General features: G+C 34.0%; 1 protein-coding gene across 6 annotated transcripts in view; it reads right to left on the bottom strand.

Moving 5' to 3' along the window:
* Window positions 1-14: 14 nt before the first annotated feature.
* LOC119638670 overlaps window positions 15-15233 on the bottom strand; it is a 29464-nt gene continuing 14245 nt past the window's right edge. For 4 of the 6 annotated variants that reach the window (XM_038035603.1, XM_038035604.1, XM_038035602.1 and 1 more), the window contains one exon: window positions 10758-10891. In XM_038035603.1, the coding sequence (XP_037891531.1) occupies window positions 10762-10891 (130 nt within the window). In that variant the 3' untranslated portion in view covers window positions 10758-10761. Of the gene's footprint in view, window positions 279-10757; window positions 10892-12378; window positions 12826-15233 lie in introns of those variants that run through there. The other 2 variants (XM_038035606.1, XR_005247473.1) reach the window with 2 other exon arrangements.

Raw genomic sequence — 15233 nt, 5'->3', positions numbered from 1 at the left:
TTTGCATTGATATGATTGTTGCAAGACCAAACCGATGAATATTGATTTAACGGTGTTAAATGATACTTAAGCAGTTAATTTAAAAATTGATTGCGTTGTAGATGATTTGCAAGCAAAGTATCTGCACTGATATGATCCCTCAAGAATTCATTTCTGAGGGCTGATTAACTCTGTCAGATGCGTCTTTTACTTCTGTGGATCGTATTTAAGCCAGTTTATCATATTGTTGAACGCACTATCTTCCCATTTTACTGAAAACTGATCATCTTTTAGCAATTCTGAAAAGAATATTTTGAAAAATCAAGAATTAAGTTGATATGAAGCTGGTCATGGCAAGTTACGCTGTCCTTATGCCGTAATGCACGGGGATGGACAGAACTAAAATCAACCTAGTTTTAGCAGTTTTGTATGCTATTACCATGCGAATCTGCTGTGCAAAAACTTAACATATTAAATGAACGAACGAGTCTGCATTTGGTGGCAATATTTAATATAAGTCCAGTACTCATAGGAGTACGTATATTTGAGGATGCTCAAAACATCACATGACCATGTCCAAATTGCCATATTCAATTTATTTTTTATGGAATTTGACACGTTATTTACATACATATAGTTATATTTTACATATACTATGAATTTGATAAAAGCAAATCATTTACCTTCTTATTTGTTGTGCTTCGTCTTTATTTTAAGAACACTAACAAGCTACAAAAGAAAACCCTGTGGTGGTGTATGCATTACAGTAATAATGTGTAAGTACCGTCCTTAGAAATTTTTAAGAGGTAACGGGTAACTGGTGTTATGGCACGTATCTTTGCACGGACATACTAAAGCACAAAATAAAGACAGTGATAAGACTATCAACGAGTGATAAGACTATCGGCAGCGTTTTCAGCTTTTATATTCACGTAAGTTAATAGAAACTTCTTTAATTTGCTGGAATAATGTTTAATAAACTTTGTTGAAGGAAATAAGTAGTGAAGAAAAGAGAAGAAACTGTAGACTCTCCATCAGGTACCTCCACTTCAGATACAAGTTATATCAAGTACGCGTAGTAAATTTTTTAGAGATTATAATATTTCATTTATGTTCCATTTCTTCGGGAATATTTCGGGCATAACAAGCGTTTGCAATTACATTTGGATACCGATATCTACGCCAACGTCCTTTTCGCAAAGTCGCTCAAATTTTTTGATCTCTGGATTTGTTAGTATTGCAGGCTGTTATTCTTGCATATTAGCAACAATATGTAAGAAAGGGCGCTGTTTCTGATGCTCCCAGCGCGAGACAGAGTTAACTACTAGACGCAGACTAGGAAGTCCTATGTATCCCAGATAAATTAGATATCCTTCTCCTTGAAAATAATACGCAATGGTAAATTTCTTCTTCAACGGAAAAATCGCCTTATGATCTTTTAATCTTTTAATTTTTTCATCTGCATTGTCAACTGGAACGAAAAATTATATTTCGAAGTAAGAAATTTATGTGAAAAATTCAGATTTGATGGTCCAATATTTCGAACGCTTGAATGTCGCCAATTGAAAATAGTATTCCAAAAAAGTCACATTCACATTCTACATTAGCGTGTATTGAGGCTACAAAGTGCAAATGGTCTTCGTGTTAAATTTGAAGCGTTGTAAATGCGTACATATATATATATATATATATATATTTTTTTTTTTGTTTCTTAACAATTATGAACGATCCATGAATATTTACTTACATATGATACTCAACTAATATAAATCAACGGTTGAATTAATTTGACTCTTACAAGTAAATCTTATACCAATTTTTATTAAAAACTAGTACAAAGTATATAAAGAGAAATAAAAATAAATGATCGATTTAATTTAACTTATTGAACTAAAGTCTCGTTCTAAAATGCTGGCGAAGTCCGTTAATATTTTTCTTTTATATCACAATACACGCTATCTGTGTTTAAAAAAATGTAAGGAAATAAATCATTTAACGTATCCTTTGAAATATCAAACCATACCCAACTCTGTTTTAACGAGCCCTTTTCAAAGCTACTGCCTTTGCCTAAACATGTCTAATGCATATAAGGCCTATTGAGGACGACGAAGCACAAAGATCTGGAGATCTGGCAATATAGTGGGGTTATTGCATATGCTTTAGTTAACATTTGTTCGCGACGAAGCTGGGCGCTAATTATGTATGGCATCACCAAGGTATCATTTTCGTTAATATTGGTCTTCTCTTTTGAAGTGCAAAATCCGTACAGCAGCCTTCGCAAATTGTTCGAAGACGATATCGTCGTTTGGCTTAAAGCGGATAAGTAAAGAAATAACATATTTTCTCCACTTTTAAATTGTATTGAAATAAAACATAGAAGAAGTATATCCGCTAATTTAAAAGAAAAAGAGTTTAAAAAAAGAAGAGTTTGGCATTCTCGAGGCTGAATTCATGTGCTGAATGGGCCCTAATTATGTATAGATAGCTAATTGGTTCACATCACATTTGGTATCACATTTGTTTGTCTACTGTGATGCAATCAATAACAAAATCACACACAAAAGTTTCTTTTTTATTTAGTTATGTAAAATTTGAGATAAAACGAAATGAAGTGGAATAATTTGATCTAATTCATACTTATTTATTTAGAACTCAACTAAAATAAATTAAAAAACGAATTCAAGTAAATCTTCGAATTAAATTTTATATTAATTATTATTAAAAACTAATGCAAAGTATATAAGGAGAAGTAAGGAAAAAAATAAATGTATACAAATGTATAAAAACTAATCCGTGATTGCTTAAGCCATTTGAAACATGCAAAAGCTGGGCTAACTTTCGAATCACATTAAGAGGTTAAGATTATAAGCTAGTTTAAATACGAGATAGGCAAACCGCGCGTATAAACGATCGTTCTTTTGAGAGAATTTAAATAGTTCAATTTTGAGGTAAAGTTGTAGATATCATTTAGGTTTCTCCAAACAATTCTGAACATACTAAATATCCCATTAGATAGACATCATTTAGGTTTCTGCCAATAACTCTGAAGGGGTTAAACAGCTCATAATTATATTTACATTGATTCAGGTTAATGACCAAGTGGGCGAATCGATAGTAGCATTTATTAACTTAATTAAGAAGGAAACACGAAGAATAAATCTACGCTTCTCAAGTGATGGTAGGGATAACAGAAACAATCTATTTTCATAAGGAAGCCGGAAGACGAATTCCTAAGGGCAGCAACAGTTGATTTTGAACGAAGTCAATTAAAACTACGTAACATCTGCAGGAAGATGATCACACAACAAAGGCATATTCAAGTATTGGTCCAGGTAAACACGTGTACAGCTTTAAGAATCTTTAAGTTCTTTTGATCATCCCTCATTAAAACCTAGCACGGACTAAACCTGAATGATCGGTTATGAAGATAAGAGCTTATCCATTTCACTAAGGACAAGGAAGCCAGAGACCTGTAGTGTGGAGACCAATAACTTGTGGTTAAATAAGTCAAACGCTTTACTAAAATCTGTGTATATGAAATCCGTGCGAGAGTCACTAGCAAAAGCCTTGAAAACATGGCAACTGAACTGTAAGAGATTCGTGACAGTTGATATTCGTTTGAGAAAACCAAGCTGGAATGGTAAAAATAAGATTTGATATCAAAAGCTAAATGCTAGGTAACAAAACGCAGCTTGCTAATGCCTCTACAGTTCTCAATATGATGTCTGTTCCCACATTTGTGAAGTGGAATAAGAAAAGCACCCTTTCAACACAAAGGGAAAACACCTGATTTCAAGGACTGATTAAAAATAATTGAAATAACATCGCATAGCTCGTCAGAGTATGATTTAAGAGTACATGATGGAATCCCATCAGGTTCAGGCGCACAACTATATTTTGGAGACCTCGAACCATGTAAAACTTCGTTTCCTGAAATGATCAAGTTAGGAATGACCAAGATGGTGATCTGATATGGATAGTTAACAGTTAAATCAGAACCAGAAACTGAAAAATTTCTTCTGAATTATTTAGGAAAGAGATTTGAGGTTTCAATATAATCAGTCAGAAACATGCGGCGGACATATGGAGATTTTTCTTTTGGAAATGGAACTAAAATTTTTAAGATTAACAATCAATGAGCATTTTATGAGCAACTGAGATTATTGAATGTATGCCTTGCAGCAGAATAGGGGAAAAGGTCGTAAGCAGAACCACTTCTCATAAATTTTTTGAAAATATTTAGTACTCTTGTTAAACCATGATGGGGGTTTTGCTTTAAGGGTGAAGTTATTTGATCGGAACGAATGCAGAAATAGCTAGGTATAACGCATTACAGAACGATGACAGTAACATTTCAATATTTTCAATAGAAAAATCGACTACAATTTGTGAAAAACGAGATTTAAGCAGTAAGTAAGATATTGATCTTATTAAAATCATAATGTTTATTTAATGTAGTTGAATTTGGCACATATCAGCAGCTTTAGGTTCTTCGGCAACGTAACAAATGAGGCCAGCATCTTTCTTATAGATGGAGATATCCACATTTGGGGGAATATAGGAGCAGGTCACTTATAAGTATTTATTAGGAAATTTCGTTCGAATGGCGATAAATTCAATGTTGGGAGTAGTAGAGAATTCGGTTGAATAGGAGGAGACTGCCACAGATATGGGAATTAAAACAGCACCATCATTGCGGTATAATCTATCATTTTTGAAAACCTGAAACGAATTATGGAAAAGTTTCGACGAATGCAGATCATACTTTAAACAAGTTTCAGTGAAGACCAAACAGGAAAACTCCGTGCTCACCGAATTTAGTGTAAGCCATAGTCGTGGCGTCCTATTATCAGTTGCTGTAGCAGTCAAACCATAAGAAGTAATTTTGCGGTCGTTAAAAGAAAGTTATTCCAGCCATAAAATTTTCTTCTTCGCTTCTTAAGAGCAATGTATCCATCGCAAGTAAAGAAGACTATAACCAAAATAGCTACAGCGTTGTTTTAAATACTATTCTGCTTGTGTTTAATTATAAATTGTTAAATACAGGTTGATCAAATTGTCGCCGACAATATTTCAATAATTAAGAGAGGTTTATACTTTAGCTGACTCTTCCCCAGGCTTTGCTGTTACAGTGAACGTATATCAAATTCGTTAAATAAAAAATCGTCTGTCTCCTAGACAAACTAGGCTAAGAAAAAATTCAAATTTCGACAAGAAAAAATTTCTAAAGCAGATTCTTACCCAGATATTGCTGTTTCAGTAAAATAAATAGAAATTAAGTTTTCGAGAAACCTTTTCTACATGTAACTCTCTTATCCAGGGATTGCTGGTACAGAGAAAAGCTATTTATTAATATCCATCGGAAATTTTAAGTTTAAAATTTACTGCTAAAGAGACGCAAAAGTGTAATTCATTATTTATAATTTTCTAAAATTCGTCAAATTACATTATTGCGAAATAAGGAGGACTTGGTTACAAAAGAGTACTGTTGAGAAAATTTAACAATTATCATAGCAAAAAGGGAAACGTGCTTGATTTTCAATTTTAAAAATTTCTCTTAACAAAACGAGAACTTATTTGATTTAATTGGAAAATTGTATATATCGTTAATTCATGAACTACGTAAAGGTCGAGAAGAATCGAACAAACAGAATCCAACGTTCGTAACTGTACAAGTAAAAGAAAACAACCACAAAGAAGCACTGTTCAGTATCATCATATGAATGCACAAAATAAGGGTCACCCATTATATTGAAGATAATTCCATAAAATTTTCACAGAAACTATTGGAAAAATGAAAAAGGAAACAGTTATTATTTCTTCCTAGTTACATCAAAAAAGGCATATAAACCTAAACTGCGTTGAATACACCAGTCATAACAGAATCCGATTTTTCTTCTCATTTTTCTCATTCTGCTATCTAGAAAAATATTATACAATCCATTTAATCTCGAGAAACTTTAAGGGACACATCGCCGAAGAAAGTTTTCTGACCACTGTCTTAGCCGTCGCTAAATTTATTAAAAATAAGCATTGTCTTAGCCATCGCTAAATGTATTGAAAATATAGAATATAGCCAATATAGAATATTCAAGAATATACTTTCCGAATTTAACTGAGTACCATAAATTACTAATAGTTCCCTCGAAAGCAACCAAGCAAGCAAACAACAGATTTAATAAAAAAATTAATATAACAAAAATGTTGGAGAGCTTACACTCTCCGCAACTACGAGTTAACTACGCATCTCCCGGAATTTAATCAGTAAATCAGAGATTGTGTGGAAGAGCTACGAAGAAGATTGTTTCAGCTCATTACCACTGAACACACGAACGAAGAATTGGTCGGCTTCTAAAGTTACAAGCCACATGTGAGCCACCAAAGTCTCAAAACACTGGAAGCGGAACCAGCGGAAACATGAGCACGAAAGCAGCGCCGACATTAAAAGTGATTAATCTTGCAGAAACTCCACTATCAACCGATGAAAAGTGCTCCATCATGGAAATATGCGCAAGTGGAATATTAAATGTGATGGAAGACAAGACACGTTTGCGTTCATTGAGAGAATAGAACAACTGCCAGAGTTTCAGGGAATTAATCCCTGAGCACTATCGAGTACCAAGCCCGAAATACTTACTGACTTCATATCAACACGGCAATAAACAATGGACTTCCTGGGGTACCTTTAAAATCAATTTCCTAAAATTCTTCCTGCTGCCTCGTTAGCAGGATTGGAAGATGAAGTATGCTCGTACCGAGTGAACCAATGAAACTTTTAAAGATTATGCCCTGGCTGTACAGCACCTAATGTGGCATTATAAGATGAATGGAAGACAAAAATTATAAGGAATTTTGCTGAAAGCATTTCCTGATTACATGTAGTATATAAGTCAACGAGATTTTAATTCACTTAAAGAACTTCTCGAACAAGCAGACGATCACGAGGATATACCTGCATCAAATGCCAGTACATCTCTTTGTGAACAAAACTAAATGATATATATTAGAAGTTATTTTCCAGACGTGAAACTAATAACCGGAGAAAAGATTGCCGTCATCATACGAACGGTAGTCAAAGGAGATTTGCAAGAGAGCCAAACCATCATTCACAGCCTGAAAACTCCTACGGAACCCGATTGAACAGAGAGGCAGCGCGTCCCGAATATCCAATCCCTCCTTCAAACGCCTAACGTGAATTTGCGACGCCAATAAGCTCACGATTACCCCCGTTACAGGGGGAAAAATAACGACTTCCACCATCGAGACGGGTGAAACCAGCTTTTTTATCACATTTCACTTAACTTATCACTTGGTGGGTTACCCATTGAAGTAGAAGTCATCCCAGACAATGGGTCAACAATTCAAGTCCCAACAGCTGTACCATGCCATGTACACATAGGTAATCGAATAGAAACGGTTACATTTCAAAAGCGTCGGTCTAATACCTTTCAAAGCTGTCTTTTTGAAGCCGGTCCCTCTACAAATTTTGTGTGTGAACGTTTGTGTAAACAATATTGCACTGGTCGTCAGCACACATCATATGCCACAGGAACGCTTATCCAAACACACAATAGAGACAACCATACAGCACATAACCTTGAATTAAGTAGCTGACTCGAATTCCAGAGTCTGTGGTCTTACTATTTTACCTTATGTCTAAAACTTTCACCCTTTCCTCTTTGTATTTTTTGCTTTATTGCTTTATACGCTTTTATATTATAAAAATGTTTAAATTTATTGAATTTTAGTTTTGTATTGATGGCCATTTTGATTATTTTTGAATAAGTGACAAACTTTTCTTCTTTCCTTTCTTCACAAATTCTATTTCTGTTGCATTCTCACATGGACTTATCCACATATGGTATGTATACATTATGTCGAACAGGCCCTGATTCTGAACGATTCGTTACATACAGCTATGTCGTGCTTTAAGGTGCTATTTCCGACTGAAAACATGGGAATTTTGTCAAACAAACCATTGTGGTCAGTTGAATTCTTAATATAGGAATTTATTCCTCGGGATCAACCCCGTAATACTAAATCGATAGTTATTCCATCTTCAAAACACTGAAAGTTTCTTCAGACATAGTAGCTTTTATTTAAGATATGTTAGGGTCCTAAATTCATAAATGTAGTCCACTTTCCGCGGAGGTTTTCTAAACTATATTCGTTGGAACTTTTCACTAATTTCTCTAGCTTTTCAGAAATGACTGATTAAATCGCGTTAGTGGTGATGTCTGCTGCTGATGTCTCCTCCTATTCAATTGAATTTCGCACTACTACCGACGTTGAATTTACCGTCTTTCGAGCGAAATTTCCTAATAAATACTTACATGTGACCTGCTCCTATATTCCCCCAAATTCGGATATCTCCATATATAAGAAACAGTCCACCCTCATCAGCGAATTTAAATCTACCGATATAGTCATTGCGTTGGGTGACTTCAATTTGCCTCAAGTCACTTGGTCTTACAGTAATAGTTCTGGCTGTTTGATTCCTACTTCAATATCTGATAGAGCTGTTGTGTTCTTTAGTGAATTATTCGATCATAATTTAGTCCAATACAACCGTAACACCAGTTGCAATGGTAGACTACTTGATCTTTGCTTTGCCAATTTTCCCGAGATTTGTGTTAATCGTTGACTTACTTTTAGTTCACCTGAGAATGCTTATCATCTAGCATTGGGTATTTCCTTTCATTACAAACATGATGGTTCGTTGAACTTCTGCAACGTTCCCAATTCAACATTTTCAAATAAATTTTATGATTTCCACAAAAAAAAAACGTTTCAATGCTGAAATCACATCTTTCACATATTATGCTTGATTTTTCAGGTATTCAAAGCTTACAATATAATAAATCTAGCGATTTCTGCATCTGTTCCGGTCAAGCAGTCTCGACCTTGAGGCGGGTGTACCCCTTGGTTTAATAAGACAATTAAATATTATAAGAATAGAAAAAACACGCTTTTCAAAAAATTTTTAAAAAAGTGGCTTTGTTTTCGACTATTTCGCTTACTCGACGGCAAGGCGTAGATTTAACTCCCTCAACCTCCAATATTATTGCAATATCTGTTTTCTAATCCTAAGTACATTTTTAAGTTCGTTAATTCCAGAAGAAAAATCTCCATAAATCCATCGCATGTTGCTTTTAATGGCTCTGATGCCTGGGATGATTTTGAAATCTCAAATCTTTTCGCTGAATGCTTCCGACAAAAATTTTCTACTGCTAATTCCGCTTTGTCCGTAAACTACCCATATTTTTAAAGAGTTTTTAAAGAGTTGAGCTCTCTAAAATGTAGTTGCGCGCTTGGACTTGATGAGATACCATCATTTGAACTTAAATATTGCGCTGTCGTGTTATGTGGCGTTTTCTCAAAGATTTTTAACCAATCCTTTAATTTAGGTGTTTTCCCTTTGTGTTGGAAGAGTACTTACTTTTCTTCTTCCTTTTCACAAAGTGGAAGTAGACAATTTATACAGAACTATAGAGGCATTGCCAAGTTGAGTGTCTTGCCTAAATTGTTCGAGCGAATTGTGACTCAGCATTTGGCTTTTGTCATTTATTCGTATATTTCTCCACAACAGAATGGCTTTCGGAAAGGAAGATCTACGGTCACCAATTTGTTAGAGTTTACTTGTCATGTTTTCAAGGCTTTTCCTAGTGGCTTTCGCACTGATGTCATATACACTCATTTTAGCAAAGCGTTTTATTTGGTTAACCATAAACTACTTATCTTTGAACTCCAAGCCTCTGGTTTCTATTTAGTGAAATGGATAAGGTCGTATCTGCACAAGAGATCATTTGGGGTTTGGTTTAATTTCATTACCTCGGCTGAATTCCACTTGGGATTTATACATTAATGATTTGGCGTCGGTGATGAATTCCAGACAGATCTTAATGTATGCTGATGATGTGAAACTGTTTTCTTCTTTCTCCGTAGAATCGCGATCACATCAGTTTCAAAGAGACTTGAATAATTTGGTTGCATGGTGCTCTTTGAATCTACTAAATCTAAATAAATGTAAGAGGCTTTCCTTCTCAAGATTCGTACAAGGAGGACATCGATTCGTTCACAGATTGAGGCGTTCTATTTGACCATGGGTTACGTTTTAACTTGCACATTGAGCTCTCGTGAAGCAAACCTAGGCCCGCGCTTGGTTTTATAAAGAGGTGGTCCAAAGAGCTCGATGATCCTTACATTACTAAAAGGCTGCACATGTGTTCGGTTAGACTTTTACTTAAATATGCCTCCGTTGTGTGGTCATCTTCGTATAGGTGCTATGTAGATTCAATTGAATCTGGTTAAATGCATTTCTTGCTGTTTGCCCTTAGAATTTGGGTTGGGACCAGATTGCCTCTCTTCCCCCCCCATGAAAGTAGGTTGCTTCTATTATTAAGCTTAGTCAATGTAAATACAATTATGAGCTGTTTAACCCACTAAGAGTTGTTTGCAGAAACCTAAATGATGTCAATCACTTGTTCTCATTATCACACTCTTCAAAGCCATTAAAGCAACTTTGCTTAATATGTGCGATTTACCTATGTCGTACTTAAACTAACATTTTAATCTTAATATCTAATTTTTTATTTAAAATAATATTGTCTTGCTAAGGTGTTGGTTACCAAGCTTATGCATGTTTGCGATGGTTTAGGAGTTCTGGAACCTGGATCTGTTCATGTGGCGGGCGTCTATGCGTCTAGCTGCGCACATGTTTTTTTCTTTTTTTCTTTCTTTTTATTTATTTATAAATGAGTTATTATTTTTAACTTTTTAATTTTATTTTAAACTTACTTTGTCATTATTATCCTTCTTTTTTTCTTCGTTTTTACTGTATACTAGTTTTAAAACCATATGAGATTTTTTATTACGATACACTGAATTCGATTGTAATTCTCTTAGTTCAATCCTATGTATAAATAAATCACATAAATAAATAAAATAAATAAATATCTTAAATAACTTCGGTTCATAGTTAATAAATTAAATTTGGATACATATAGAAAGCATTAGCGAACTAACTATGTATACTTGTGTTAATGTATGTAGTTATGATCTATTATGATCTAATTATGTTAGATATTTATGTAATAATAATACAATAAAATGAAATGAAATCTTTTTAAAATGCAACTCATGGAATGTAGCTGTCGAAGTCACATAATTCAGGTGATCAACATGACTCTCTAAAAAATTTTATTTAGGGTCCTTTGAAGGAGTCTAAATGATACATGAAATTTAATCTCTTTGTCAATTCTTCTTAATACTCGCTTCTTGCCTACGTCATTTTCAAATTAACTTTTAACTCATTTTTGTCGGTCGCCAACCTTTGCATCGACTTAGAGGTTCACTTTAAGTTGATATTGCCGGCTGTGCCGGCTACCTCCCTCCTAGGAGCGTATAAGCCTTCCTTTTTGCTCTTAGTGGTTTTCGTAATGTAAAAAGATTAAGTCCCCACAAGACTTTCACAACTTTTAATTAATTCTGCAGTTATGTCAATATATTTTTTGTATATATTTCCATTTGTTACATAAGTGCCTATTTACTTCTTTTCATTTAAATGTAAATAAATATATAAATTCAAAAAATTCAAAGTTTAAAGTAATTGCATTCCCCATTGGGTTGTGTATTTCACTTTCTGAATAAAATGACGAATATATTTGTTACTGAACTAAATATTTCATCAGTTATAGGGAGTGTTCGATCCACTAGGTCCTAGTTGTTCAATCTGTTGTTAAAATTTTGTTACAAGAACTGTAGTTACTTAAATTAAATTGGGACGAGTCAATCCCTCAACTAATCGAAATCGAATGATGACAAATAAAAAGAAATTTACTGCGCTTAAGCGAAAGCCGGGCAAGACGCATCAATAGATTATTCCATGAAGTTGGAAAAATGCCAAGTTTAGCAAAGTCACGACTTGCGCGGGTGGACTATGCATTCTTTAACACAATTATGGCTTATTATGGCTTATTTGCCCATTGCCAAATTTTAACGTGTAAATTTCTTAAATCGATTTAGATGTACATACAACTCCTCTTTCTGCGTTGCACATATTTCCTCGATAACTGTACACAGAAAAGTCATAATTTGGTTTCATGAAGTTTTAGCAAGTCTGAATTAATTAATTGGATACAGTTTGCTGGACCACAGTTTTTAGCAATCCGATACCATAAATGGCCCAATAATTCACACATATTTACCAAATGATCAACTTCTACTTGAGGAAAAGACGTAAGAAAGAGTGAGAAGAATGATCTACCATTTCTTGCTCATAACCAAGCATTATGTCTTAATGTCGTAATAAGTCACTAACTTTGAATCACAAAAGATCGATTTTGGTCCCTTTGAAACTACAGTATTTAGATTTTAATACTTATAAAAAATGCGCTTACAAATACGTTAAAAAGCTTGTCTCTTTTTATTCGCAGACGCTTTTATCGTTGAAAGTTCGCGATTAATTAACTTAGAATGACGAGAAACTCGGTGTTGTTCCGGACATTTACATAAAACAGCATTCCTATACAACATTAAGGAAGAGGTACAAACGGAATGAAAATGACACTGCATTGTAAATACACCAAATATTTGTACACAGAAACAGTTTGAGTAGGGTATGTGACACGAAACAGGGACAATTAAGGCGACTCGGCTTCATGCCTCCAGTGGCGTCAACTGCAAAGATGGCATTTACTATAATAAAATTTAAGCAATTTTGCTCTTTTTCACAAATTAAGGAACTAAACCTCTTACCTTTCTCTTACCTTTCGCTAATTGTGCTTGTAAACAATCCCCTCACCTTTGAAGAGGTTTAAGAATGTGAAATCTTTTCATAGCACTCACCTGCAAAGAAATACAAACGTGCAATAAATACAAATACTTCAATGTACTATTAATAAAATGATTAAAAAATTTGAATGACAAAAATATGCAACGCGTCAAACGCGGAGAATAAATTGTAGTGTTTAAGTCAAATATTATAAACAGGTTTCATTTCACATTTTCCGTTTTATTAGGACCGCCAATAGCTATTCTTCAAAAACATGTTTGTAGTTCGTACAATGGAAGACGTAATCGCGAAAACGTTATCGCAGAAGTTAGATATTTTATCAATTGCCATTCTTTCATACATTTTCAATGTGAGGTTTCATAAAGAAAAAGACTATTCTATTTAAGTAAGTATATAGACAATAACGTGTCGTTGCTGCCCCCTTTTTTTGGTGAAAGTACAAATGGCTTTTTTGATTTTTTGTCTAAATAATTGGACAATGCCTACTTATTAATGATTTAATTTCATCTTTAAAGAAATCCGACAAAGTTTTGGATCATGTACTATTTTAAGTACTATATTTTCAGTATTGCATATAATGCTACTTTTCTTCTATTTGGTGGTACATGATCGAGAAAAATCCTTCAATTGTCAAGTATTGGAATATTCACAGATTTTCTATACTTAGACCACTGCAAATCTTTCAAAGAGGTTTTTTTTTTGGCTTAGTAGTTGCTTTGAATCATGCAAAAAGCATTGCCTGCAAAAATCATTAGACATGGCAAACTTGCATTTGGACAATTAAAAAATGACTGCAATGTATAATATACTACTAGATGGGCATGATACCAAAGGATAAAACAGGCGAATCGTCGCAAGATTAATTTCCTTAGGCTTCTTTTATAACCTTGTGGACATATCAATCAATGTTACTGGTATCTGTTAAATTTCATAACTGTTATTGACAGTGATGATAAGGTTTATCACATAAAGATAGCGCTCAGAATATAGACGCAGGCGCGTTTTATTGCAGGGAGAGAAACTGCTTTTACATTTTAAAAAGTTGGAAAATATAAAATCTTCTTTACTGGTTGTAGCAAATCAAAGTTATTCCAAATATGAAAAACGGATATGGGCTTCGACCAGCTATGGAGGATGGAAGGAGGAGGGCTAATAAGGATTTTCACGAAAATTAATGGTAGAGCAGAAAAGTCTAAGTTTTGTTATGTGGTGATGAAAATTGACCCATAAAAGTAATTTCGTACAAAAATAAGAATTGTGTTAGACAATTTTATCTTTTATTTTATTTTACTCTATCTCTGAGTTCTTATTTATTATACCCACCACTAACGGATGAGGCGTATAAGAGGTACTCCAAAGAGTTTAACGATTCTTACATAGCAAAAAGGCTACACACCACTAACGGATGAGGCGTATAAGAGGTACTCCAAAGAGTTTAACGATTCTTACATAGCAAAAAGGCTACACATTTGCTGAGTTAGACCAATACTTGAGTACGTCTCTGTTGTGGTCTCCTTCTTAAAAGTGTTATGTAGATTCCATTGAATCCATTCAAAAGCAATTCTCGCTGTTTTTCCTTATTCATTGAGAAAGAGGCCCACTTGCCTCTCTGCCTTCTTTTGAAAATAGGTTTTTTCCTTCTTAATTAAATTGAAAAATAATACTATCGATTGGTGAGATAAACTTTAACGTTTCTAATCGCTTCTCTAGGCACTTTCTCTTCATTAAGCTTAGTCAATGTAAATACTTACGAACTGCTGAATCCGTTCAGAGTTGTTTGCAGAAAAAAATTATATCTATCATTTAATCTCAATATCGGACTATTTAAAGTCTATCAAAACAACTATCTTAAATACGCGCGAGTTGCCTATGTCGTTTTTAAACTGACTTACTATCACTATGATTCGAAAATTAACTGATTTTGTTTACTGATATCGGTTGCCAAGCTTTTGTATGTTTGAAATAGCTTAGGGGTTCACTTGCAACTTGGATCTGTGCCGGTTGTGGGTGTACCTCTGTTGTGTACATGCTTTTTTCTTTCTTATTATTTATTTACGAATTTTTTTTTTCACTGCGTCTCTCTCTGAGCAAATAATTATAATAAATAAATAAATAAATTAATACACATTTTGTCATAATATTTGCAGCACCCAAAAGGAAGCTTCAGAAATCCTATAAAATATATATGTTCCTGATCCCTTTGTTTGTCTGTGTGGAGTGTATTGCTGACAGACACGTGGACGATATTTGCTCTTTACTCATAAATTATAAAGCTCAAATTTTGCAATATTTAGGTGCAAAAATGGGAGAATCGGTCGTGACTACACAAAGTTACAAATGACTAGATTTTCTTTTCTTTGTAAATGAAGCAGAATGTTTAAAATAATTTTGTACATTCGTAAAATGACGTTATATTGTTATTATATTATAAATGCGTTATTTCCAATGCAAATTAAGTGCT

Source organism: Glossina fuscipes, unplaced genomic scaffold (genome assembly GCF_014805625.2).
Source record: "Glossina fuscipes isolate IAEA_lab_2018 unplaced genomic scaffold, Yale_Gfus_2 106, whole genome shotgun sequence".
Classification (NCBI taxonomy): Eukaryota; Metazoa; Arthropoda; class Insecta; order Diptera; family Glossinidae; genus Glossina; species Glossina fuscipes.
This window is presented reverse-complemented; position numbering and strand designations above follow the sequence as displayed.